Source organism: Lonchura striata, chromosome 24 (genome assembly GCF_046129695.1).
Source record: "Lonchura striata isolate bLonStr1 chromosome 24, bLonStr1.mat, whole genome shotgun sequence".
Lineage (NCBI taxonomy): Eukaryota > Metazoa > Chordata > Aves > Passeriformes > Estrildidae > Lonchura > Lonchura striata.
In genome coordinates this window covers 1,389,076-1,415,435 of record NC_134626.1, presented here as the reverse complement: position 1 = coordinate 1,415,435, position 26,360 = coordinate 1,389,076, and the positions used below count along the sequence as shown (strand labels likewise).

Sequence of the window (26,360 nt, the reverse complement as noted above, 5' to 3'; positions counted from 1 at the left end):
TGCCCGGCCCGGTGCCCACTGCCTGCCGCTCGCCGGGGTCGGTCTCGGCCATGGCCCCGCGCTCCGCTCGCCCCAGCCCCGCGGGCCCTTCTAAACCCTCTCCCCGCCGCCCTTCCACCCCCGGCCCGGCCCAGCCTGGTCAGTTCGGGGTCGCCGCCGGGTCAGGAGGGGCCGGGGTCGGGCTGCGGGCACAGGTCGGGGCGAAGCTCGGTCCCTGCGAGCAAAGCCGGCGGAATCCCATCGTCTCCCGGCCGCGGGCTCAGCCGCACGCCCGCCACGCCCAGGGGCAAACACAGCCCTGTGCCCGCACCCATCGCCCCGGCGCGCCGGGATCCGGCCCGGGGCCACTCGCGGTCCTGTCGGTACCGGAGCTGATGGAGAAGCTGCTCTGCTGCAGCACCGTGGATTCTACCAATGTCGCACCTGTGCAAGCACCCCAAGTCATTAAATCCTTCAAAATACACCTGTGTGTACAGAATGAGGAGTGAGCTGTTGCCAGTCATTTAATTAAAATACATCCTCCTTTAAAAAAATGTTGATTTATCAGTTTATGCTGCCTCCTCCTAATTTACCTTACAAAATAAAAATATAAATTAAGGACTATACAATAATACATAAACACTCTGTCATGACTTCACAAAGAAAAAAAACCACTGAAGTGCCCAATGAACACAGAAGAATGGTGTGCATATAACTGGACCACGCACACTAAGGTGAAAACTTATCCGGTTTTATTTTTTAAAGAAAAATATTCCTCTTTAAACACGAAGCATGAACTAAAAACCTCCGAGGAACAGCTTCTCCTTCCTTGGAGCATGTTTAACTAAACTGTACAGTGATACAGCTCCCCAAAGTACACACACATAACATACAGTCTTTCTTTCACAGGAAATAAGGTTTAGGACTTGAAGTTGTCCTCCTCACCCTCTCTAGTTACCCATTCAGTCAAAAAATACTCTGTACCTTACTCCCAGCCCAGAACACAGTGATGGTAATTTCTGGATGCAACATATATTATTAAAAAAAAAAAAAGTATGGGCCAAATAGGCCCATTCTAGCCTTTTAACAAATGTCTGTGAGAGAAGTTAAGACCATCATTATTTCCAGGAATGGTGCTTGGAAGAAAAATATAGCAGCATCCACAGGCAACAGAAGCCCTTCAGTCCAGCTGCCCTGTTACAAGGAACCCAGCCAGTTCAGCAGGGATTTACAGATTTTACAGATGTTCCCAGCACCCAGGAAGAGGGAGCGGGAATCAAACATTCACAGGCCTCATCTGTTGCTTGAACAAATAGGCTAAAATTCAGTGAATCTGGCCTACATATGCCAGCAATGAGTTTTTTTTCTCCCCAGTGACCAATTTAATGTCTAAGGTTTTATGTAAAAAGGTATGGTAATCTTCAGAAACCAGCAACTTGTTCTACCCACTCCCTCTATCCCATCAAATAGATATGTGCACAATATTTGTCACATCTGCCTAACTCCCCAGACTGTGGAACTGGAACCAGACTCCAAAATACAAATTCTTTCTAATTCAGAACAGCAAAATCATCTAAAGTATCTGCAAGGTCTCAGAACATGCCTAACAAGCCCATAGCCAAAGAAAAAGTACCTGGACATTATCAATGGAAAGTAGGAAATGGAAAAGGTCTGGAAATAAAGCTCACTTGACCTCATCATTAATTGTTGGTATTATTAAGTCATGTTCAGATCTTTATCAGGCCATTTTGTAAAGATCTTTCCCACTCCATACACTCCAACAGTTTTTACAGTAGGAAAAGTATTAGAAAAATAAAATCTCCCCTCTGAACAACACTGTATGAAGATCAACATCATCAGTCACAGATATTTTTACAGGGGGACCAGATAAACTTCTGCTTCCTCCAAACCAGCTTTGTACAGAAAAGAGCAGCAAGATAGACACAGTATCTACGAGCTAGATTAAGGCCAACAATATACAGACAAACATGGGCTCAGATCTTCTGAAATGAAGAAACCTTGCAAATGTTTTTGTACATCTGCACGCACACACACACACACACACACACACACACACACACTCACGCTCGTGTGTTCCTCAAGGAAAGGCTTCACAACAATGAGAGCACCACGGGAGAGTTCTAGCACCAAATGAAAAGCTTCCCAATTCCCAAAGTCTCTCTATTGCTTTGGACAAGGTCACCAAACCCCCTTCCAAGAACAGTTTGAGTGAGCAGCCACAGAAGTGCAGTGACAGGTTAGTGTTCTCGTTCTGGAACGCGGGTGGGAAGAGATGGAGATGCTGCAGCTCCTGGCTGGCTGGAGAGGAGGAGAAGGTTGGTATTGCAATCTGGTCGAGTGTGGTGGTGAAACTCAGCGCAGGCTGGCAGGTGAAAGAGGGAGGTTTGCATACATGGAGTCACAGTGCACATCTGCTGGGTGATGGAGACAAGCAAAGCCACGGCATTTTCTGGCAGCTCGTCTCTCTGTGTAGGAGGCCTCCAGGTGGGACAAGGATCACACATGGCACCAGAACATCATGAAACCCAGAGAGCAGAGGCCTAAAGAGAAGCTTGGCAGCTGCTCTGCCATCATCCTGCCTGTACACATGCTCGGGTGAGCGTGCAAAGTCTATAAAAGGGACAAAAATCTCTTCACAACGAGGTTATGGGTCCGGTTTGGCTACAAGGGACAATTCATGCAAGTTACAATAGAATTCATCAGTCTGCAGCATATCTTTGTGCTGCAGGTCTCTCCTGGCTCTGCGCCTTGGTCCAGGAGGTGCTGGCAGTGCAGCCCTTCACTGCTGCCCGAGGAGGCCGAGGGAGATGCAGCCAGCAGTGACCTTTCCTCAGCCCCTGGCTCAGCACGAGCGTGAGCAGCCCCGGCCTCCCCTGCGAGCCACAGAGGGACCAGGCTCACCCACAGGCAGGGTGGGAGCAGCAGCTGGAAGTGGGCAGCTCAAAGCATGCAGGGGGATTTGGAAAACACAAAGACACTCAGGTTTTCAGTGCTTGAATCGGCAGCAAAGCCCCGTTTATGCTGTCACATGCAGCTGATCAGAACCTGGCCAGGGCTCCCATGCTCTAAGTGAGGCTGGGTAGGAGCTCAACTAAAACGTGCAACAAAGAAAACAAAGTGAAAGGAGAGTGATCATCACTGCGAGCTGTGGCTCCATGCTCAGCAGCAGATACACTTTGCTCTGTGCACATGCAAGAACACAAGAGAGGAACAGCAGCAGACTGAAAGGGAGGGAAAGACACCAATCACCAATTGAGGATGGAAATCACCAATTCAGGTTGCAAACACAGGGCAGTGGGGCAGGGGGGTGAAATTTGAGGTAAAGGAGCACAAAGGAAGAGACAACAGAAAACCTCTTAATACATTTGAGTCCTGTTTCAGGAAATACACAGCTAATGCAAGTCAACTCTCTTCTCACCAGGTATTTTTAACACATTGGTGAATCTTCTCTCTGCACTTGGTTTTTGAGAACCAAAACATCAAGATTTTTTTCCCTAAGATGCATTAAATGACTCTGAGTGTTCAGCACAATATTCTAAATGGCCCATGAATTCTAAGCAATGCTGAAGACCTACCCAAAATCCAGAAATACCCAAACTACAAACTGCTTTTGAAAATCTACTACTTTCCTCGGGCTAGAAAAGAAGAATCTATCCAGAAGGCTGAACTGTCCAGAAGCAGGTTTGGCATTTCCCACTGAGAGCACCTGTGCATTTTACTAGTAAGAAATATTTTAAACAGTTACTCAGCAAATCCCAACGTCAGACTGAGGTGTTAGGTTTCTGGGTAGATGTATACAATCAGACAGCTCCTCACCCACCTCTAACAGAACAGATTTGTGCGATTTACAGCAAGAACAGGCTCTGCCACTCAATGCTTCAGTGAGAACTCCAGCAGAGCTGTGAGCTGAGGCCCTTCGACTGTGGTGCAAAGCACACCAGGATCCTTTCTTTTTACCCACTTTAGAGTAGCACAGTTCATGCCTCCTGGGCAAAGCAAGGCTTGGGCTTCCAGGTTCTGCTGCAGCCAACACAGGTGTCTGTCTGGGGGCTGTGCAGCCCTGCAGCCACAGAGAGGGCTGGACACAGGCACACACTGCGGGCTGAGAACCAGCATGGCCAGGATGGAACTGGTAAAAGTGGCCTCAGGGCCAGGTCCAGCTGGAAGCACAAGGACATCTAAGATGCAAGAACATGACAGAGCAGCCAAGGTCACCCATGTGCTTAGGCAAGCTTAAGGCAACTAAAGAAAGTTCACTGACAATTTAGAGGAGAATGCCAGAGAGAAGAGAGAAGAGGAACCACTGAGCAGAGCCTGGGGGTGCTGTTACAGTTGCCAAAGCCCAGCACCAGCTACTAAGCCATCCCTCTTCTTCAGCTCATTTGTTCTAATTCTCCCCATTTTACCAGCACCATCAGCACGAGGTCAGTATGTCAAAAAGAAGAGCATGGGGTAGGTTCCTAAAAATGCAGCTCACACATTTTCAGGTGTCTCAGTTCAGTTCTTTTGAAAGAAAGTGTGTGGGCCATTGGAGTGGCCTCCTGCTTTGAGCTGGAGCTGGGAATTCTGCCTGCCATCTCCAGGAACAGTCCTGGGATATGTTCTACCTGGAAGTGATGGCAGCAGCTGCCCAGGTTCCTTCTCATGCCAGCTGAGTGTACAGTAGCTTTTTGATGAACAGCATGCACCGGTGGCGTGGCCTTGGCCGTGAAGCCGTGGTGGAGTTGTTGGTGTCTCCTCAGGACCAGGTGGAACCAGAGAGACAGGGAGTGTTGGCACAAGTCAGCGCAGGCTCCTGTAGACGTAGGCTGATGTGAAGACAGCGTTGAGGGTCAGGCTCACGGCCAGCAGGCCCCGGAGAGCAGAGGTACCAAAGCGACCTTGGCAGAACACAGAGGAGAAAAGGGAATTGTAGAAAGAGGTGTTAAAGAACTGATAAGTAAAAGTGAACATATGTTGTACTGTTTCTCTCTGGCCAGTGTTTCAGCACAAGCAGAAATTGCTGAAGCACTTTTTCTTTCAGGAAAGACTCCATTGCTCTCTTTTGGCTCTATTGTAGTCTTATCTGATGCTGTTGACACCTGTATCCCCACCCTTCTTCTTCTGTCTCAGTTTAGCACTTTGACAGTGTTCTTCAGACAGTCCAAAGAACAGGAAAAGCCTTGTTAAGATCTTAGAATAGCGGGCTGAAGGTCCATTTAGCATCTACTTACTTGGTTTCCAGGAAAGATCTCAGCTCTCCTCACAGAAATGCTCACAGGTGCACAAAGCAGTCACCAGACTTGTACTCACCTCTCCAGCCTGCCAAATCATCCCCTTTGGTAGTTGTGTCTACCACACAGGTAGATGAGTGCGATGAGTGATCCTCCTTTTTGATGGAATTATCACTGCAAATACTCCCCCCTTCCACAGCAGATCTCATATCTGCAAGGAGAGAAAGACAGGAAAATTCACGCCCTGGGTTTCTCCTGAAGGTTCCCCATCCACTGTGGCCGGGGCTCGCCGGGAGCGCGGCGCTGCCGTACCAGGCACGCCGAGGCTCTTGCTGGGGCAGCCGGGCAGCTCGGGGGCACAGGCGTTGCTGTCGGAGTGGGTTTGCTCCTCGGAGCCGCCCGGGCTGAGCAGGGCCTCGCTCTGAGGGAACAGCAGCAGCTTCTGGCCCTGCAGGTTGAGGCGCGCGGGGCTGATGAGCGGCCGGCGGACGCGCAGCGACCCCGAGCTGGAGGTGACCGAGCCGGCCACCGACGGCGCCGGGGACGGCAGGCGGGACGGGGCACGGCTGCCCGCCGGCAGCCAGAAGGGATCTGCAACACAAACAGCCCACGGACAGCCCCCGGGTTAGCATCCCCTGCAGCAGGCACGGCTCTCTTTAACTCAGCTTAGGCTCTTTAACTCTCTCGTAGTACTACAAGGAAAAGGAATGGCAGTTGCACGTGTCCACCAATGTACCTTGTACTGAAATTATTTATTAGAGTCCCCACACTGCAAAACACAGAGAAATTCCGTAAGTGCTTTAGTACACTCAGGAATGACTCAGGAATCAAGGTATCAGGAGCCTGGTGAGCTTTGTCTTTGCTCAGCTGTGCCCATCCAGGAGAGCCTGCACAGTGCATTTTGCATTTTGAATTGTCCTGGCACGTCCCCCAGAGCTGCAGGGCTGTGACTGCCTCTGCAGCAGCACAAACTGACCTGTCTGGGCCAGAAGGGCAACAGACAGGTCACGGAGCAGCCAAACTAGCAGCACCCTGCTGGGAAAGCTACAAAGGAGCTGCCCTGGGAGCAGCTGAATATCCTGTCCCACTCTGCTCTAATCAGCCAAGGGCTTCTTGTTTTGTCTCTCAGTGATGTCACTGCGAGCTCTCCCAGGGAGAACATCCAACACACACAGCACTGATTTCAACGCCTCCCCACTTCTAGCAGGGACTCTCCCTGTAGCATTTCTAGAAGCAAATTGGACATTTTCACTGGAATGTGAGTGGGGAGGAAAGAATTCAAGCAGACCACGAGTTTCAACCCACTCAGTGCAAATCCTGTTGCTCTGGAAGGCCTGGAGCAGTACCTGATATTGGGAATTCCTTGGACTGGGATGACTGCGAGGCCGGCCGGCTTCCACTGAACAAGTAGCCAGAATCTAAAATCAGAAATGAAACCATTTGAACCCAGCTGGTTCAGCTGCTGCCAAACCCCAAACCCAAATGCTGCATACTCCTCTGTGCCACAGGAGCAGGACTGTAATGTGTGGATCCAGCCCCAATCCCTCTGACAGCCTGGACACTCACCTGGATCCCTCCCAGCCCATTTCCTCCTGCAGCACTGCAGGGCTGCTCCCTCTGACAACCTGGACACTCACTTGGATCCCTCCCAGCCCACTTCCTCCTGCAGCACTGCAGCCCTGCTCCTTCTGACATCCCCTGCACTCTCCTGGAACCCTCCCAGCCCATTTCCTCCTGCAGCACTGCAGCCCTGCTCCTTCTGACATCCCCTGCACTCTCCTGGATCCCTCCCAGCCCATTTCCTCCTGCAGCACTGCAGCCCTGCTCCTTCTGACATCCCCTGCACTCTCCTGGAACCCTCCCAGCCCATTTCCTCCTGCAGCACTACAGCTCTGCTCCCTCTGACAGCCTGGACACTCTCCTGGATCCCTCCCAGCCCATTTCCTCCTGCAGCACTGCAGGGCTGCTCCCTCTGCACCCACCTGCCCGGGCCAGCGAGGGGATGGTGCCCAGCGAGAGCGCCCTGTTGAGACGGCCGGGAAGAGAGGACGAGGCAGTTCTGCGTGGGGACCTGAAGAGCTGCTGGTTTGTCAGGTGGAGGATACTGGGTGGTGTTGGGACAAACAGAGACGTGGCAGGTGAAGGGAAGGCTGTGCCAGGGCTGCTGGGAAAGACAGTCATGGAGTCCCCAGAGAGGAACCTGTGAAGGACACGCATGACAGACACTTAGCAACAAGAAATCCCAGCACCTGCCTCTCTCCTGCTTGCAGGAACACCTGCTTTGGTACCAGGTTTGCACCAACTTTTCAGTGCAGGAGTGCTGAAGAGTTTACAGGAATGTTGCTACACTTTGGGAAAAGAACTGCTCAACCTTACTTAAATTACTGTGCACCAACCTGTCCTAAAATACAGGGTGGAAAAGAGGGTAGAACAGTTTAGGAATGCCAGTGAAAATACCCTGGATGAGAAAATTACCCAGAGAATGCTTTAAGAAGTCCAGATGTTAAAATACAGGAATTTTGTATTCTTTTGGACAATTTAATGAAAATACATGAAAGAAAGTCTAGAATATGAACCAGAATCTCTGTTCCTCTGTAAGATTTTTTTTACTTAGAAACAGGTAATAGAACTGTCAAATAAATCATGATGAAGAACTGAGTATGAAGTGCACACGTTTTTAAAAGGAGGTATCTGACTTTGCAGATACAATTTAGCAGATACAATATTTGGAGCCTTAATCTCACTTGGAATGGAAACAGAGACAGATGAGAGCAGCAACATGGTTACATGGCTTTTCTTCTGTCCAAGGAAAGCCAGGAGGAAATCAGAGGGTGAAGAAAATCTTAGCCTTGCACTGTGGGGTGCTTTCTGCACGTGTCATTCTGTCCTGGGGATAAAAGAGTTGGTGCAGCAATATTATGCCATGCTAACTCCAGAGTGAAGATTACAATTTAAAGTATCTTATAAATGAGTTATCTGCTAGTAGGAGGCAGCCAGCACCAATCCTGACCAGCTCAGTGAGGCTGAACACGTGAGCCAAGCAGGGTGCTGGTGCAGGACATGCCTCTAAAGCAGCCAGGGATGTTCTGGCCTTGCAGCCCCAGTGGCCCAAGCTCTCAGGCTCCAGAGGATCTGCCTTTAAAGGGGGTCCTGCTCTGGGGAGCCCTTCAGAGCATCCCACACACACAGATGGGTGTGCCCAGCTCAGCTTTGTAAGAGGAAATGAATGGGAAGGGGAATTAGAAGTGCAGCCAGGACTGATATGAATCAAAGGAGAAAGAGTGATACCTACCCCTCACTGTGCCATGGCTGTGGAGGGCCAAACCAGAGCATCACCTGTGAGCAACTTGGCTCTTTTGTCCTAACTTTGCACCTTCTGTGTCTTTGGGCTAAAGGATCCAACTTTACACAGCTCCTTGCTGCAGCAGAAAACAGCTTAACTGGTTTATTGGCTTTTGGAAGTCTTTCATTTAATGGGCTGGGAGATATTACAGTAATTTATCACTCATAACCACAGTCCTGGGACTGTAACTGTTTTGGATCAGGCTTCCATGGGCTCTGCTGCTCAACAGCCCCACTGCTCAACCTCACCCAGTTAGTGCAGCCAGAGCCTCAGGGCAGTGAAGAATGGTCTTGAACCATCCAGAAAAGGGATTTTTCTGATTAGCAAAGAGGAGCTAAGATATTCAAGTATAGCTTATTAATGCCTTAGGACTGAATTCTGACCAAAATGTGTCCTAAACTTTGATCTGTTCTGAACAAATTCCTGCTAAGTGTGCAAAATCCTGTTCCTGTTCTCTGCACTCTTTAGTGTTTGCCACTGCCATGTCAAGAGGGCTCGATGCTGCTAAAGCTCTCATGGGAATGAGCTTCATGCCTGAGAATGGGTAGCTGAACTAAAACTTCTTCCAGAAGCAGATAAAAAAAAGGTGAGGAGATCAAGAGGATCATGAGGCAGGAAGCAACCACATCACAGCCCCAGGATGGAGCACTGCAGCTGTGCCTTTGCTCCAAGCCATCTGTCACATGGTAATAGTGGCTCTGGCAACAGTAAAAAAAAGCAACATAAAAAAAAGAAGGAAAAAAAAAGGCTCTGGAGTCAGATAGTTTGTGGAAATAGTCGAGGCCCGGAAGCCGTTTATTTCAGAATTTGATATTGTGAACATCAAAAGTTGGGTATCTTAATTAGTGTTTACAATGATCACAATGTTACTAGACAGTTGGGCACAACTCTGCTACACAGATACTTTAAAAATAAATAAATAGATAAAGAAAGGTATTACATGGTCTGGGACTGTACACGGTCCTGAAGAAACACGTCCTGCCAGGAGAGCCTCCCCTCCTCTGTCCCAACAGCTCCCTGTTATTCACACAGCACCACACGTGTGTGCCTGCTTAATTCACATTTTACCAGAGGTGCTGCATCATCCCTGGGACAGAGAGGGACAAGGGAGGGCACGGGGCAGGCCAGGCTGCAGAGGGCCCCACTCCTCTGTCAGGTTATTCAGCCCATGAGGAAAGAAGGTGAGGTGCAGTCACAGGCAGGAGCTTGGGGGCCGTGCCCAGCTTCACCTGCCCTGGCAGCTGGAGCTGTGTCAGCCAGGGGGTGAGATATTTCCTCTGGACTCAGTGTCCCCTGGGAACTGAGCTGCCCATGTACAGCAGGCACCTCCAGGTCCCTGCCACCCAGGAACAGGTTAACCCTGTGTGCCCTGACACTGCCCTGCCCTGCTGCACCTCCTCACTCAGGGCCACAGCCTGTGCCTCCTGTCAAACTCAGAACCACGAGTGAAGAGCAGTACAGGAATAAAAAACAGGCACAAGGACAAGGGAGAGTAGTGCTAAAATGGGCACAGCTCTCAGACATATTAATATTTTGATATGTGGCTTAGAGAGCTAGAAACTTCAGCTGCCAAGAGTAAGAATTCTTGCCTCTTGCCTGTTGTCCTGCTTTGGATGAAAAAGGAGGGTTGAATTAGAGCTGCCACATCCTGCACTAAGACCTTCTAGAGTAGAGATGCTTGTCATCAGCTGTACCTTTCCTCCCCAGCTGGTGGCAGGGAGGTGTGTGTGTACATGCACATCCTACGCCTACACAAATCCAGACTCGCTGGCATGCCAGGAGTGGGCAGGAGCCTCCTCCTGCCTGTACACCAAGAGCTTTGGTCCCAGACGAGGCTTTAGAGGGATGACTTCAGGACTGAGTACTGTCCCTTTCCCTGGAGAGCACCTGCCATGCTCAAAGAGCCAAGTGTCTTTGCAGGTGACAGCACACCTGGAAGGAAATGGCAGGCTGCACGTGACAGCACACGATTTCAACAGCACCTCTGAAAACCATAGCACAGCTCCCTTCACCTTTCATGAGTGCAGTCAGTCTGGAGCAATTAACTGGCTATTAATTATATTAATTTTTATAAGAGCATAAATACTTTGTTCACATTACATCAATACACACTTTCTATAGTATCTAAGCATGATTATTAGCTTCACATAATTTCAGCGCACTTGAGAAATATTCATAAAGCCAAAATAATAAGCCACGACACCATTTTTACATTCCCACGTGTTCTCACCCTTTTGACACACCCAAGCTCACTAGGGCATGCAAAGCATGGATGTAGGAAAGGAGGAGTTGGGAGAAAGGAAAGAACTGGATAGAAATACAGCGTGTTTAGAATGGTGAAGGGTCACAACGGCATCAGTTTGCATGCACTGATGTCACTGAGGGCCTCAGGAAGAAGAGAAGCAGCAGCAGCAGAGATGCTGACTCGGTTGCTACCTCTGGGCTCTCTCTCCCTGCAGAGGCTGCAGTTGCTCAGAAATGTTAGCCCAAGTGTCCCCCTGTGCCCTGCCAGGCTCAGTGGTGGCACAGGAAGGACAGAAGCGCTGGCCTGGCAGACACACGGGCACTGCTGTCCCGTGCTGAAGCCATGTTCCACCAAGCAAAGCAACACAGTGTTGTCCCAAATCTTGTCCAGGGAAAGGCACTTAATGAACCCACATTGGCCCCTTTATAAATCTGGCTCTGCTGGGCACAAGATTTTGAGTTGGCACATCAGCCACAGCCACTCAGAGCCAGAGCCAGGCACCTGGGGATGGAGCAGATTTGATTTTGAGTGACACACAAACCCACTAAACCCCCCAGCACCTCAGCTCTGCTCTGCTGCTGTCATCCCCTGGTCCAGACACATGGCTAGTATGAAAAAGCAGCACCTCAAATTAGGGGCTTTTGGGCTAAAGCCCTCTAATATTGTTAAGATATTCACATGCTCTAGCCTGCATGGCTGAGAAAATCCTCGGGCAACAAAACAGCACCTGGAGACCACCATGTGTTGCTCTGTGGCCTGAAGTAAGAGCCCAGCAAAGGTAAAACAAGAAGCTCAAAGCAGTGACCAAGTGGTTCTGGATGATTTTGTGTCAGCTGTGGCTGTTAGTTGTTACCAAGCCTCTGTTGGCTCTTATCCCACCCAGCAGAAGGAAATGTGTCACAGAAAATAGCACCTCAGCTGCACAGGACAGCACCACTGAGCACCAAAACACACATTTTTTCCTGCTGGGCTCGGTGTGGGGCAAGCAATCATGCAGTTAGATGATGTACCTCAGATATCTACATCTAGATGACATATCTAACTGCTGGGTGAAAAATGCAAAGCACCTTCCATAAAACCTATGGCATGGCAGTGTCTGGGACAGCCTATCTGGCTTTGAAATCAGGTGTGGCAAGAACAGTCTCAGCAAAGGCAGTAGTGGTTTGACTACTTTTTTTCCACAGTCAATGTAGAATACTGCTAACTTACAACTTCTCTGCAGGGCTCGATGTCTGAGACAACTGGGACAGACTGAATGCTGCAGTTTATAAATCAGAACACCTCTGGACAAACCCCACCTTCCTCCTCCTTTCTTCCCTTACCCCTAAAGAGCCATCATCCTCCACCACCAGCAAAAGCAGGTGAGACAAGGAGAAAGGAAGGAGGCTGTCAGCATCAGAGTCTCTAAAACACCAAAAATTCAATTGCTGCAAGTTTGGTTTTGAGGCTCTGAAGTGGTGGTTGCTTTTAGAAGCAGCAGCACAGACATGCTGAGGCACCCAGAAGTGGGGAAAATAAGCTGACACCTGAGCAAAAACAAAAGCTTCTTTGGCATTAAATGAGCCCCACTTCAATATGCACTTTGTTATTCTGTTTCACCTTTGAAATTTTCCCAATTACGAGCACAAAAGTTCTTAAATTGTAAGTTGTGAACAAAGCACCACAGAGATCAGCTGTTCAGCTTGGCCATAAAACAAAGTAGCTTTCTGATGTTCTGACATATAAATTAGTGCAACTAGTAAATATACTTCATTTGTATTAATTTGCATAAAGTGAAGACAAACGGATGTCACTTGCAGTTAACATATCTCCCACATTAAAAGACTTTAAACTCAGTACAGATTTGCACTTGCTGTGCAAACAAAGCTAAAACATTCCTTAACAGGATTATTTAGGCTTCACAGTGTAAATTCTCTCCTTCCCACAGTTCTAGCAACTGCCTGTTCCCAAAATTTAGTGTGCATCCTCCCCATCCCAGCACTGCACAGGGAAAAAGATAACAAGAGAAAAAAACAGGCATGGTAAACCAATATAACATTTAAGAGCAAAATGTCACAAAAGGTGCCTGACCCCAGGGAGCTTGAGGATGAGTCACGTTTAAATAGAAAAAACAAAAGTGCTCCTAAAAAGGGAGGAAAACAGATACTTAGAGGAGATAGCATTCGATAGGAAACAGGACACAGTGAAGCTCAACACAACTTTCAGCTCCTGAAAATAAAACATCTGAAGAGGCTGCCAGCCATCTTAGAAGCTGCCACTGAGAGTTTCCTTACTACTGGGCAAGAGAATTTGGACAGATACTTTTCATTCTTATTAATAAAAGGACATTGCTGACAGAAATCAGGCATGACATTCCCACTGAGTTTGTCAGCTTCTCATAACGCTCCTTTGAGGCTTCTCAGTATATCCTTCAAATATGAGGTTCCTCCCATTCCTTGGACACATCTCACAGGAGAACAGCAAGAGGAATTTCAATCCAAATTGTACAAAGTAAGTGCAGAAGACAATCACGGATAAAAGTATTTTCTTACATGTACTTTATGAGGAGAATTTGGAAGTCCTGAAGCAGGAAGAAGGGAGGAATTAAAAAAAAAGTCCAGATGCCTTATTTCACTTAATGGCCATAACAGCTCAAGGTTTCCCATGCCTGTGAGCTGGAAGACAAATGTTTTGGGTGAGGACATGGGAACGTGGAAGATGGAACCAGACTTTGCAGGTGCTGGATTCCTCTTGTGGGTACATAAAACAACCCTCAGCATCATTCACAAGCACCAGATGGAAGCAGGTTCTGTTAGCCTGGAGGTGGATATTGCAGTTATCTGAAGGCACCAGAAAAAGATTCCAAAGGAGAGCCCAGGTGGGCAGCAGGTCTGTGTGGCCACTTCCTTACTCAGTTACAGGCACACAGCCAGGAGCTGCACCTTCCCATGACTCAGCCTGGCTTTTTGTTAATGAATTTCAGAGCTTTTGGCAGTGCTACCTTTATGCTTTCACAATGAACAGCAGTTTGAGGAACAGTAAGTATGAGCAGCTAGGAAATAGCTTTTGTTTCCTTTAAAAAAGCTCCTCTAATTTCACCAGCATCTGCAGCACCCAGTAGTGTCTGCATTTTTCAGCAGGAGTTGCAGATACTTCACAGTGAGAGCTCCACTCTGATTATTTTATAGCTTATACACTGGAAGATCACTAGACCCAATTAACTTACATCAGACTATTAGGGTGGCGAGTTTCATTGTGCTATTCTGAACAGAAGAAAATAGCAGATGTTCTGTAAAAGTGCTATTTCCTCTTGAAAAACCAAAGTCCATATGAGAAACTCAGTGGAGTGCCTTTCAAACAACAGTGCAGGATAATCAGACTGCTTATCCTAAGAGGCCCCAACAAGTTAATCCTAAAAAACCCCAACAGCTGTAAGTTCCTTCCTCCCCACACAATAATACCCAGCCACCACAGCTTTCGGCAGAGGAGTGCCAGGCACTCAACTCCAAGTCACAATTTCCAGACCCTTTTTTCAGCAGTATTAGCACAATGCCAGACTGCAAAAAGAACCCCTGCAAGTAACCCAAAAAAATCCATCTCTGTTGCCATGCAGTCCCACAGCAGAGCTCCCACCCCTTCCTACAGCACACCCTGCCAATCTGTGCTGCCAGCAATGAACACTGACTGAGCAGTGGTGTACAATGAAAGCATGAGCCTGGCAGTCCCATACTTCTCTCTAAGGCTATAGGAGTGGAGGAACAGAGGCATTTTTATCCAGCTGTGCTTATACACAGATGTTGCTTGGGGAGCAGGTGGGTAAAAAAAACCCAAAGAAAACTGGCATTGAAAGCAACAACCACTGGTAGATCTGAAAATATAGCCTCAAACAGCTGAATACTTTCAGGTATTAAGACACCCTGAGCACCACGGCTTTTTAAAGCACCTTTTTGAATAAATTACTGACGTTTCAGACAAAAGCACTTAAGGACACTTCTCCATTTGAAACAGGAGCCAGGAGAAGGGCAGAGCGAGAGGGTGCAGGTAAGTGATGCTACACAGTGGAAGGCAAGAAGAACCAGGTATGGGCTCTGTGTGGTCCCCTCCTCGCGTGCCTGGGCACCACAGCACGTGTTAACGAGGGCTCCAAATCCAGAGGCAAGTTCCCATCAGTTCCAAATTAAAATGACCAGCACCATTAGGAAAGTGAAGGTGGCCCAGGCCCCATGGTGGATCAGGGCAGAGGGTTCCTCTGTGAGTGGCTAAGGATGGACAGGCAGTGAGAAGAACCAGGAGGACAGGAGGAGCCAGAATCTCTTTGGCTGGAGGAGCAGAATGGGGAGGAGGAGGAGGCTGCATTTATGGAGGAGTTTTGTGAGGCAGCTGCTGGAAGAAGGGGCTTTGGGGAAGCTGGATATTTGTACTGCTGATGTAGGGTGCACAGGAAGGGAGAATGGAGGCAGCACAAGTAGCTTCCATGGCTAGCAGTGGAAATGCTAGCACAGTGGTAAGCAAGGATGGGGAAAAATTATATATATATATACACACACACATATATATAAGTGCATATATAAATATATATATTTTTTAAAAAAGGAAGAAATCTTCACTGCTTATCTAATTTTAAAAAAGAGACACAGAGGAAGGGAAAATAACAAAGAGGAGAGAGAAGCACCAGTCGCAAAGAGTTCACAAGGCTTTTTTCCTCCTTCCCCCAGCGTCACTGCTCTGGCTCTGACCTTCGGGGCCGGAATCTCCGCTGGCCCGTTGACTTCCGCGTGGCCACGGCTGCGGTGAAGCCCACCAGGCAGCACAGGGACGTGGTGCCAAACTTGGCCGTGTCCAGCCAGCTGGGCGTCTCCGTCTTCAGGTAGCGCTCGGCCAAATGCAGGCTCATCACTCCGAACCACAGCACCGAGGCAAAGGCATCGATTCGCCGGAGCCTGCCACGGGACAAGAGCCCAACTTCAGTCACCAGCCAACCACCCCGGCCCTGGCAAGGAGAGGGAAGGTGGGCAGGGTACCCAGGCTGAGCAGGCTCTGCACCGCCGCTGACTACAGCACCTCGTGTGCAGCCCTGCCTGCTGCCGGGCAAGTGTCGGAGCAGATCAGCTCCATTTTCTGCCGGAGCTGCACAGGCAGCTTTTCATTCACAGTAATTTGAGCTTAAATGGAACGAACCGAGGCATGCAGCACTACATGTGCCCTTCTGGAACGTGTTTAGCCCTGGATCACCGAGGCAACACGGGACAAGAGAGCTGCCACTAAAGCAGCTTGAGTGAGACAGAAGCCGAACTCACCTGATGCGCCCCGCCAGGAACACGGCCAGCAGGCAGGTGAAGAGCCCCAGCACAGCCACTGCCATCTGGTGATTCTTGCCGTAGGCCCACGCCGCGCTCAGGTTCTCCAGCAGGTGCCCCGGGAGCAGGTGGAGCAGCTCTGGCCAGCCGTGCCCCGAGCTGCCACTGTCACTGTCACCGTCACTGTCACTGTCACCGCGGGCGCTCGCGCCGGTCCTGTTCCGCACGGGAGCGGGGCCGGAGGGGACAGCAGCAGGGACAGCCGTGCTGAGGGAGAAGGGGTCGCCTGACCCATACCAGGCCATCAGAACCAGGAATGCACAGCTGAGGAAGGCCAGGAACCGCAGAAGTATCACCTGAGCTGGCGTGGTGATGGAAGTGGAAGAGGAGGATGAACACAAATTCTGCAGAGGGAGGGAGAAACACCTTGTCAGAATGAACTGCAGCATGGTTTGGAAACGGTGCTGTATGAAACACTTCCAGACTGTATGGTTTACTGGACTGTTCTGCTCAAGTCCTTCTAAGTCTCTGTACTGGGCTGACACCACATGGGATTATTGTAAAGTAGCAAGGAGCAACTGCAGAGACATGAGCAGAAGCCAAGTTCAGGCAGGGCAGTGAAACAAGGAGAAGGTCATAATTCAGTTCCCATTGTTCTTTTTTTTTCTCCCTTGTACTCTGTAATTTCCTGCACTGCACTCATAAATTGGCTTCCCTACCTCCCTTGCTCTGCCTGTCCCATTATTTTCCTTCCACTCTATTATTACATTAGAGTTACCTTCTGGCAACTATGCTGAATGACACCAGCAAGAGGCAAACCTCAAGCTAACATTACAAGCATCTCTGGCAACTCTCCTGTGCTCTTCTAAACTGCTGCCACGCACCCAAGCTCCCAGGGCTAGAGAGCCCCGGGCTGCTGCCTCCCTCTCCCAGCTGCACAGGCAGGTGCAGTGGCAGAGCTGTGTCCCTGCACTCCCTGATGGGTCCCCACCTACCTGGGTGTAGCTCTTGTCCGTCTCCCGGCGCCTGAAGTGGTGGCTGAGCAGCAGCGCCCGCAGCTGCCGGTTCTGGTGCTTTATGTAATACTCCACAGCAGCCTGGCACGGGCGGCACAGCTTGTAGGTCTGCTCCAGGTGGTGCTTGTACACCTCAATCTCCTCATCGTACTTGCCCTGGAGAGGGAAGAGCAGAGGAAACGTAGGTGAGAAGTGCACGTGCCTCACCGGTTGTCACGTTTGCAAAGGTCACCCCAGTCCCACAGGGCCAGCTCCCTGAAGCAAGCTGCAGGCCAGGCACACAGCCAGCCCCACACAGAGCTGAGCTGAGCCAGCCTCCACGTCCCAGAAGGGACAGCAAAGAAGAGCCCTGGAGAAGGCTGCTGTGGCCCAACATCAGGATGTTGAATTTCCCTGCCCGATTTTGCTGTCTTTGTTGAGATCTCATGATCTCACATAGGTCAGACAAGTGACTAGAATTGCTCTTCTTCTCCTCCAATAAGGGGACACAAAATCCCTGTGGCTCCTTCACTCCAGGCTCATCCCTCCCTGGAACAGCCAGCCCTGCTGTCACTGACACCCTTATCCAAGCACACTGGATAACACAATCCCAGGTTTCTCAGCTGGCACAGGCACTGCAGCCCACTGAATGCTTAAAAAGGGACCAAAGGCTGGCAGTATGTGAGCAACTGGATAGGTCTGGCAAGAGGCAGGGACCAGAAATAAAGCTGAGAAAAGGGCACCAGCCAAAAATATTATCATTAAGCATGATCAAATTTCAATCTGTTCTCCAGGAATCATTCTGATTAAACTCATTATAATTACACAAAGCAGACTGGATTAGGCAAGACAGAGGATGGACATATCACACTATAGCACAGCCTAACCCTAAGGCTTGACCATGGTTAAAAGGCCAAGGAATGTAGCACTAAATTCTCTGCACAAAACTTTAGGGAGCCATAAATCTGCAAAGGAGAAACCCCATTATCCCATCCTCTATGCATATTAAGTAATGGGAAGGCCAAGAAGTTGCTCAGCAGGAAGTCCTGTTGCTCTAAGTGCAAAGTCCCTTTGCCCTCCTAAGCACAGGTGCCCAACCAGGGAAATCATGGCTGCACAGGATTCCTCTCCCACTTCACTTGTAAGTGCAGAGCAGCACAGCCAGGGCCTCAGGAAAACAAAATCTATTAAGGCTTCATGTTAACTAGTGGGTTGTTGTGCCTCTCAGGTCCCATAAACTCAGCCATGGGAAGTACTGGAGTTGTAAGATGATCTCAGAAATGTCTTGAGCTCAAGCTTCAGTTTCCAGTGCTCATCTAGAACAGGGAAACAGTCCAGCTTTGAAGTAGAATTAGGTAAATGTACAACACTAACCACTGAACTTCTCTGCGCTGGAGTGCCACAGAGTGCTTCTGAAGACTGTTGGAACATCATACCACAGCACACTGAAAAACTGCTCTCTCTCCTGCTTGCTAGGCTGCAGCATGGAATAAACAGAGCAGGAATAGCAGATCATGGATGGGAATGCCTTGGACAAACATTCTCAGTGATGGCAGTCCCTAACGAACACTTACCTCCTCCCTTGGTGAGAATGAAGCCAGCTGTTTGATTTTCATGGTTTGATGGTTGTTGCATTTCTTGCAGAGCAGAATTTGGCTGCTCACCCACTGCTGTGGTTTGGTGGGGTCACAGAAAGTTGGACTGCCTGACACAACGTGGTTAAGGTGTTCCATGTACTGGGCAGGGATGGGCTTGTTGTAATCTCCATTCTGACAAAAAGCAGGGGGAAAAGCAAACATTCAATCATAAAATCAAAGCTAGGCTGACAGCAACATTCCCTAAGTTCTGTCAGCAGTTCTGCATTTCATTAGCTCTCACCTATGTAACAAAATAAATAAATAAAGAGACAAAACGCTTCAAATCTTCCCCCCATCTCCACTGTCCTGCACACCTACCACAAGCAGCTGGTGGTGCTGCATTTCAGCTCAAGGCAGGCTTTGCTATTTAACAGAACACAAAAACAGAGGAGAATTGTTCCATACAGTAAAATAAGTATTATTAAGGGATAGGTCGAGGCCTTTTACACTTTTAAAGTAAGAGAGGAACATTTGTCTGGATCTCTCTAGTCAGCACTCCCCAGCACAGTGGATTCTTTCCCCAAGCTGAGGGGCTGAGCTCTCGTGTGCTCAGCACAGAGCTGCCAGCTGCCTGTTCACCTGCACTGCAGCTGTACCATGCTACCTGCGGCCCAGGCTGCCCAGGGCAGGTGCCAGCCTGCCCAGGGTGTGTGCCAGCCTGCCCAGGGTGTGTGCCAGCCTGCCCCATACCTCCTGGAAGCCGTTGTACTGCTCGCAGTTGGGGCAGTCCCAGCAGTTGCGGTTCCCGTAGGGCACCACCGTGTCCTGGTTGCAGAACCAGCAGTTCACTGTCACGTGCGTGGGCTTCTTCCTGGTAGTAAAAGGGTTTTAAAATCATGGGGATTTTGGGTTAAAAGGAAAATTAAGCTTAGTAGACCCTGGGAAAAATAAATACCCTAGGTACATGAAGATTTTATACCTTGCTAGAACTGCACCTATGTAGCCTGTACATGATATATTATATAATTGTTAGATGTGATGATTGTTTAGTAATATAATTGCCATTTAATCATGGTCAGGGGCCTAAGAAAGATCATGAGAAACTCATGTCAATGTATACAATAGAACAATATAAGTTTAATAATTAATATGTAAGTTACATAACAATAGAATATAAAATACGTTCAGCTCGAAAGCCATGTCGGAGTCAGATTCGGGTCTGTACCCCTGATTCCCAGAGCTCTCAATAAAAGCACCTGCATAGAATCATATCCCATGATTCTGTGTGTTCCTGAATGCTGACATTCCTGGGGGGAGAACAAACTTCTCAGGCAGGAGCACTGAGCTCAGCTGATGGAGAGGAGAGCAATGGCTTCCAAAAGTGAAATTCAGGCAAACAGCCAATCTTCCCGCTCCAAATGCTTCATGGTATGACTTGGAGTAGTCCTTTCAGCAATGAAAAGATGGAATTCTAAAGCAGAAATAAATTCTGCCTGACAATCATCCCTCTGTTCTAGTACCATGGACATGCCAGAACTTTAATAACAACCTTGTGATTTACCCACTTCACTGTTTTTCAGGGGCATATTTGGGGGTATGAGCCCTCTCCATAATCAGCAATGCTATTCTATGAGAAAGTGCAGTAGAATTGGTGCTTAATACACAGGATTCCAGGAAAAGGAAGTCAGGATCCACAAGAGCTGCTGCTGACGGTGCTCAGAAACCCAGCAAACGGGCATCCCCTGCTTTTCTGCACTAGGACTGAAGGGATAAAGATTAATGACCTTGATCCATGAGCCCCCTGTTTTCTAAAGCAATCCTGCTAAAACAACAGCCAATACAAACAGCTGTGACATGGCCCCACCAAAACCAGGTTGTGACAGATGTTTGAGCAAAGAACTTCAGCGGCCTGACCCCTGAGCCTGCCTGCTGGAGAAGCTCTGCATTTGTCTCAGAACTCAGTGCAATCCCCAAGAGGAGCTCCCTGGCAGGTCAGGCAGCACAGCAGCTGTCTGGGTTTATCAGGACCAGTCCCAGTCACCCTTCCAAGGTGGGGCAGCTGCCCAGGACTCGCTATGGCAGCTATGCAGACAGATGGACCCAGCTGCCAGCAGCCCAGCTCCAACAGGGAATTCATTAATCTGTGTGGCTCCAGTGCAGCAGCAGAGAGGGCAACAGAGCAGGGGAGCAAATAACAGCAGCCAAAGTGCTCCCAGCTCTAGGGAATGTTCTCTGCTGCTGAAGCATCTGAATGCTACAGAAGTGTTGCCTGGCACCCTGCAACCAAACAGCCAGGTGGGTCTTCTCTCTCAGACATCACCTCTGCAGCTGGATCTCCACAATTAACATTTTTCCCACTCACATTTCCATAGACCATGCCCTGAAACTCGGTTCATAAAACATCAAACCCTCAAGCAATGTCTGAGCCTCCTGTTTAGGCACTAACAATGAGGATATGCTTGAAATGAAGCACTGAAAAGTCAGAATGTACAGAGGATTCCCTGCCAGATGCTGAAAGAAAATGGCTGGAGCTACTAGGATGACAGACTCTCATCTCAAAATAGATGCAAACACCCACACCCCTCTTAAAATGAATATTCCCTGCTCAACTTTCTTCACTGCCAAGGGGGCTCAACTGATCTGACATAAAAATATCACTGTGAAACTAACAGGCAATAAAACCCCCCAAACCAACCCAGAGTTTAAAGCAGACAAATCCAGGTTGATAGTCTGAGTTATCCATGAGCTCCCGCTGTCCAAAAGCCAAGCACATGTCAAAACAGCCAGATGGAGGATGGACAGCAGCACCTGTTGTATCAGCCCAATCTCACTGTCCCAGGTGTAAAAGCTGTGCACATACAACATGTAACTTCAGCCAGCAGCACACAGATCCTGTGGCTCAGGGCACAGCCTGAGCTCCACCCTCTGATGGAATTATTAAAGGTGTAAAAGCTGTGCACATACAACACGTAACTTCAGCCAGCAGCACACAGATCCTGTGGCTCAGGGCACAGCCTGAGCTCCACCCTCTGATGGAATTATTGTCCAGCCTCTGTGGAACCCGCCACAATCCCTTCCTCTGGCACCCAGGAAACAAGACACACCTCCCCTCAGCCTCTACCCACCCCCGGGCTCTAAATTCCAAGACATGACAGAGGTAACAGCACTAATTTCAAGCATGACAGAAAGGGAAAGCACAGGTGAAGAAATGAATAAAGCAGTCATGCTGTAAAGCAAAATGCATCAGTGCCAAACCCTACCTGAGAACGTGCTACTATCATAGAGACCAAATCCTCACTGTCCTCTAGGCCTTTCCATCCTTTCCCAAACAGGATTTCATTTCTCACTCTTGAGGCTCAGGAAGTACTACCAAGGATTAAATAGCAGCACTTCATTTGCAATATAAGCAAAACAAATGGCTAAATCCTGGATTATTTAGGATAAAAGGCAATAATACTTCCTTCTGTGAACCTATAATCTGTTGCCATAGAAATAGGTGCAAAAAATCCCAAATTCCCCATCTGGTGGATGCAGAAGAACAAGGGGAGAAAAAGGTTGTTTAGGTAAGAACATGTAGGTAGGGTGCTAATTTTCTAGTAATTGGGCAGGACTGAGAAAACAAAAACCAAGTTCTGCATTTGGAAAGACTCTTCAAATACAGATTTAACTACTTTGGAGCTATATTTACCTTGACTGGATTCAGGCAGCAGCTGAGGGCAGTGAGCTAAAGCACACGCTGCTTCCAAAGTCAGATTCTGGTATGAGACTGCCAACACAAATCGAGCCTTTACCATGTGCTCAAGCCCTTGCAAATTGAAAGGCAAATCATCCCTGAGGAGTTCATAATCCACCACTGAACTAATCTGAACCAGCTCCACTGGACAGAGAACCTCCCTGCAAACTAAAACCTGAGCAACAAGAAGTGATTGAGTTACTTCAAGCACACTCACAGCTCTCACACACAACTCACACTCAGATCCCACTCACAGCTGAGGTGCTGTGTAACCTGCACACCCAGCCAAGCTCAGAAAATACTCCCAGGCCTGGACAAACTTTTGCAGGTAGAAAATATTTGCTTAAGACAAAATTGAGGGGAAAATACCTGCGGTAAACTCAGTTATGACATCAACACCTAAATGTTTGACATTGCTCAGGTAATCTGACACCCTGCTCCTTTGTGAGAAGCTGCTGGATTCCTTTATTTTGCTCACAAAGATCAGGCTGCAGCTCTGTTGGTCCCATTGACAAACACTGGGTAGCAACTAGTTTGTGTCTGTCATGTAACATGAGGAACCCAGGCTCCTTCCCAGAACTCTTCCCTTCTCATTTAACACACATTTAAGGTCATGCTGAACTCCATGCTTCTAACGGATTGCCAGAACACCAGTTTACCTTGGTAAGTGCTGGTATTAATAAACTGGATTTGTAAATATTTTTATTTACATTTATTCCCCACCCTCTTTAAGTCAGAAGATGTTTACTTTTCTGTAGTCTTGAAAGAGACACTGGTGGATGTGCAGTTCTTCACCAGGTTACCAAGGATTAGAAGAAAATCCCAATTCTCTATTAAAAGTATTTAAAGCAGCAGCCTTCATTCTGGCACAACTGGATTACAAAGCAATTATTCAAATGGCTGTGCCAGCAAATCTGAACAAAAATACACGGGGAAGAGGAGCTGTTTTGCACAGGTCAGTTTTGATCAAGCCACATCTGGTGGCAGTTGGACAGACCAAGAGCTGGCACGGCACTGTTGGCACAGCTGGGTTCAGACTCAGCTCCCTGGCAGGGAAACTCCTGGGTGGCACAGAACAGCTGCCAAACCCCAGGCTGTGCCCATGCCCACCACATGTCAGGAAAGGGGTCTGTCAGGGCAGACCCAACACTAAACCCCATTGTCCAGTGCAAGAAAAACACATCACAGCTGCCCAGATTCCAGCAGGTGAGCTCTAATGTAGATGCATTTACTCAGAAGTAGCAGCTAGAGACAAGGTTTAGGCACAAGACCAGAATTCTAGTACAGTGATGATGTAAGTTACAATGCAGCCTGTCCTCCCCCAAGAGCCACACTTCGTGTCCTCTCAACCAGGAAAAAGGTGCCCAGTGCACTCAGGCAGGGACACCCAGTGACAACCACCCCAGGCTCTGCTGGTATCTGGACATCAAATCTTTTATCTCCTTGATAATCAAAAAGCAAAGGCAGCATCATAGCTATGTCTCATATCACATCTGTGCCCCTTATTAAGCTCTCCTCCTTGATGACTATGGGATTCATTAAACCAAGGGAAAATAAGAAATTCAGAAGTACCAGGATAGTACCGAGAAACACAAACATGTAGCCTCAAAGAATTATCAAGGTCACCTGAAAGAATTTACCGGCAGTCTTCAAGGACTTGGGGAAGAAATGCTTTCAATTCCAGAGACCTTTTGATGAACTTGAGCAAAACAAACCCACTCTCCTCCCTCAAAAGGCATGCTAGCCTCAACTGGGTCAAAGAAATCTTACCTGCTTCACTGGGATTGCTTTAGGCCACTTGGATTTCTTGTCTACCCTAAATATGTCACAGAAAGGCCATGTCTTGTATAGGGACTAATGTCTCTTGATCATCGATATGGTTAAACAAACAGCAAACGCTTTAGAGCAAACCTTAGGCATCGCATTGAGGGTGCAGGAACATGCTTCCCTTGCAAAGCATTAACTTGAAGTGAATCCTGACATAGGGAGCCCCTGGGACTGGCTTGTCTCCAATAGAAGCACTTAACAGATGAGCAGGCTGCAAAGTCTATTGCTGCTACAGAGACTGGAAAGCCTTATATTCCACACATCACTACCTTCCTTCCATTCTATGCTAGATTAGAATCTGTCAAATTGAGCATTTCTCCTTCCACGAGATCTGAATCGTGACATCTCTCCTGACGCTTTCCAAACCTGGTTTTCAATTGCTCTGAATTTGTTCTAAGGTCAGGAGGGCTCTGCGCAATTAAGAAACAAGTAACCAAAGAATTTTGGTCCCTAATCAAAGAAACAAGTAACCAAAGAGTTTTGGTCCCTAATCAAAGAAACAAGTAACCAAGGAATTTTGGTCCCTAATCAATAATTTTGACTTGTATAGACTCTCCCCTAGTAGTGCTAAAAGCGCTGTTATTTTACCAACCTGTTCCCCAGCAATCCATCCTTCAAAGGAGCGGGATCTATCTCCTCTTTCCCTGCCTGAACGCCGCCGGAAGGGAAGCAGGGCGGAGCGGGATGGGCCGGAGCGGTGTGCTCGGGCAGCGCAGCGCGGATGATGCTCCGCGGGGCACACAAAGCCGTTCCCGGCATGGGAAGCACGCTCCCAGCCCTTGTCCCCGGTATTCCCTCGGGGGCCCTGCCCGCAGAGCCGCCCCGGGGCCGGGCCGAGCCGGGAGCGGTGTGCCCGGGCAGCACGGTGCGCTCACCGCTTTGATGATGCTCCGCGGGGCACACGAAGCCGTTCCCGGCATGGCAAGCACGCTCCCAGCCCTTCTCCCCGGTACTCCCGCAGGGCTCTCCGGGAGCGCCGCTCCCACAGCGGGCGGGCCCGGGCCCCGCATGGCGCCTTCGGGCCGCATCCCGCCGAGGCCCGGCCTCCCTCCTCCTCCTCCTCCTCCCTTCCTCCCTCCGTCCTCGCCCCGCTCCCCGGCCGTACCTCCGCGCGATGCGGTAGAGCAGCAGCCCCGCGGCCGCGGCGCAGGCGGCGGCGCCCAGCCCGGCCCCGTCCATGCCCGGTGCCGCCGCGGGCCCGGCGCTGGCGGAGCCGCTTTGTAGGGGCGCGGCCGGCGCGCGGCCCGCCCCCGGGCCCGCGGGGGCGGCGCGCGAGTCACGGCGGGCCCGGAGTCGTGCGGCGCGCCCGCCGTGACTCAGCGCCGAGGCCGCGGTCGTGCGCGGGGGCGGCCCGGCCCCGCGGGGGCGGCCCGGGACGTCGTGCCTGGCCCGGCCCGGCGTGCCCGGCCCGGCGTGCCCGGCCCGGCGTGCCCGGCCCGGCGTGCCCGGCCCGGCGTGCCCGGCCCGGCGTGCCCGGCCCGGCGTGCCCGGCCCGGCGTGCCCGGCCCGGCCCGGCGTGCCCGGCCCGGCCCGGCGTGCCCGGCCCGGCCCGGCGTGCCCGGCCCGGCCCGGCGTGCCCGGCCCGGCCCGGCGTGCCCGGCCCGGCCCGGCGTGCCCGGCCCGGCCCGGCGTGCCCGGCCCGGCCCGGCGTGCCCGGCCCGGCCCGGCGTGCCCGGCCCGGCCCGGCGTGCCCGGCCCGGCCCGGCGTGCCCGGCCCGGCCCGGCGTGCCCGGCCCGGCCCGGCGTGCCCGGCCCGGCCCGGCGTGCCCGGCCCGGCCCGGCGTGCCCGGCCCGGCCCGGCGTGCCCGGCCCGGCCCGGCGTGCCCGGCCCGGCCCGGCGTGCCCGGCCCGGCCCGGCGTGCCCGGCCCGGCCCGGCGTGCCCGGCCCGGCGTGCCCGGCCCGGCCCGGCGTGCCCGGCCCGGCGTGCCCGGCCCGGCGTGCCCGGCCCGGCGTGCCCGGCCCGGCGTGCCCGGCCCGGCGTGCCCGGCCCGGCGTGCCCGGCCCGGCACCGGACACGGGTTCTGCTGAATGTCGGCTGCGTGACGGCAGGGACGGGCCCGGAGCTCGCGGGACAGACTGAGCTGGTGGAGGGCACAGTGCAGCCCCGGGCCTGCACAGAGCGCCAGCGAAACACTACGGAATGCAAGGGA

The 26,360-nt window shown here is 50.5% G+C and overlaps 1 protein-coding gene across 1 annotated transcript; it reads right to left on the bottom strand.

Moving 5' to 3' along the window:
- Nucleotides 1-714: 714 nt before the first annotated feature.
- On the bottom strand, nucleotides 715-25,400 carry TMEM201 (transmembrane protein 201). The gene is made up of 11 exons (XM_077788095.1): nucleotides 25,315-25,400; nucleotides 19,400-19,520; nucleotides 18,647-18,841; nucleotides 17,073-17,249; nucleotides 16,078-16,481; nucleotides 15,517-15,720; nucleotides 7,196-7,413; nucleotides 6,560-6,631; nucleotides 5,526-5,804; nucleotides 5,293-5,424; nucleotides 715-4,880 (listed from the first exon to the last, which is right to left on the bottom strand). Exons 1-11 carry the CDS (start codon nucleotides 25,386-25,388, stop codon nucleotides 4,783-4,785), a joined length of 1,974 nt encoding a protein of 657 aa, XP_077644221.1. The 5' UTR covers nucleotides 25,389-25,400; the 3' UTR covers nucleotides 715-4,782.
- Nucleotides 25,401-26,360: the final 960 nt, after the last annotated feature.

What these genes read in the sequence shown, in the direction of transcription:
- TMEM201 (XM_077788095.1), bottom strand. Translation starts at nt 25,388, where the DNA reads ATGGACGGGGCCGGGCTGGGCGCCGCCGCCTGCGCCGCGGCCGCGGGG. An exon ending in AGTACAACGGCTTCCAGGAG is followed by an intron (nt 18,842 to 19,399) that starts GTATGGGGCAGG and finishes GCTTTTTGTCAG; the next exon opens with AATGGAGATTACAACAAGCC. An exon ending in TGATTTGGCAGGCTGGAGAG is followed by an intron (nt 4,881 to 5,292) that starts GTGAGTACAAGT and finishes TGTTCTGCCAAG; the next exon opens with GTCGCTTTGGTACCTCTGCT.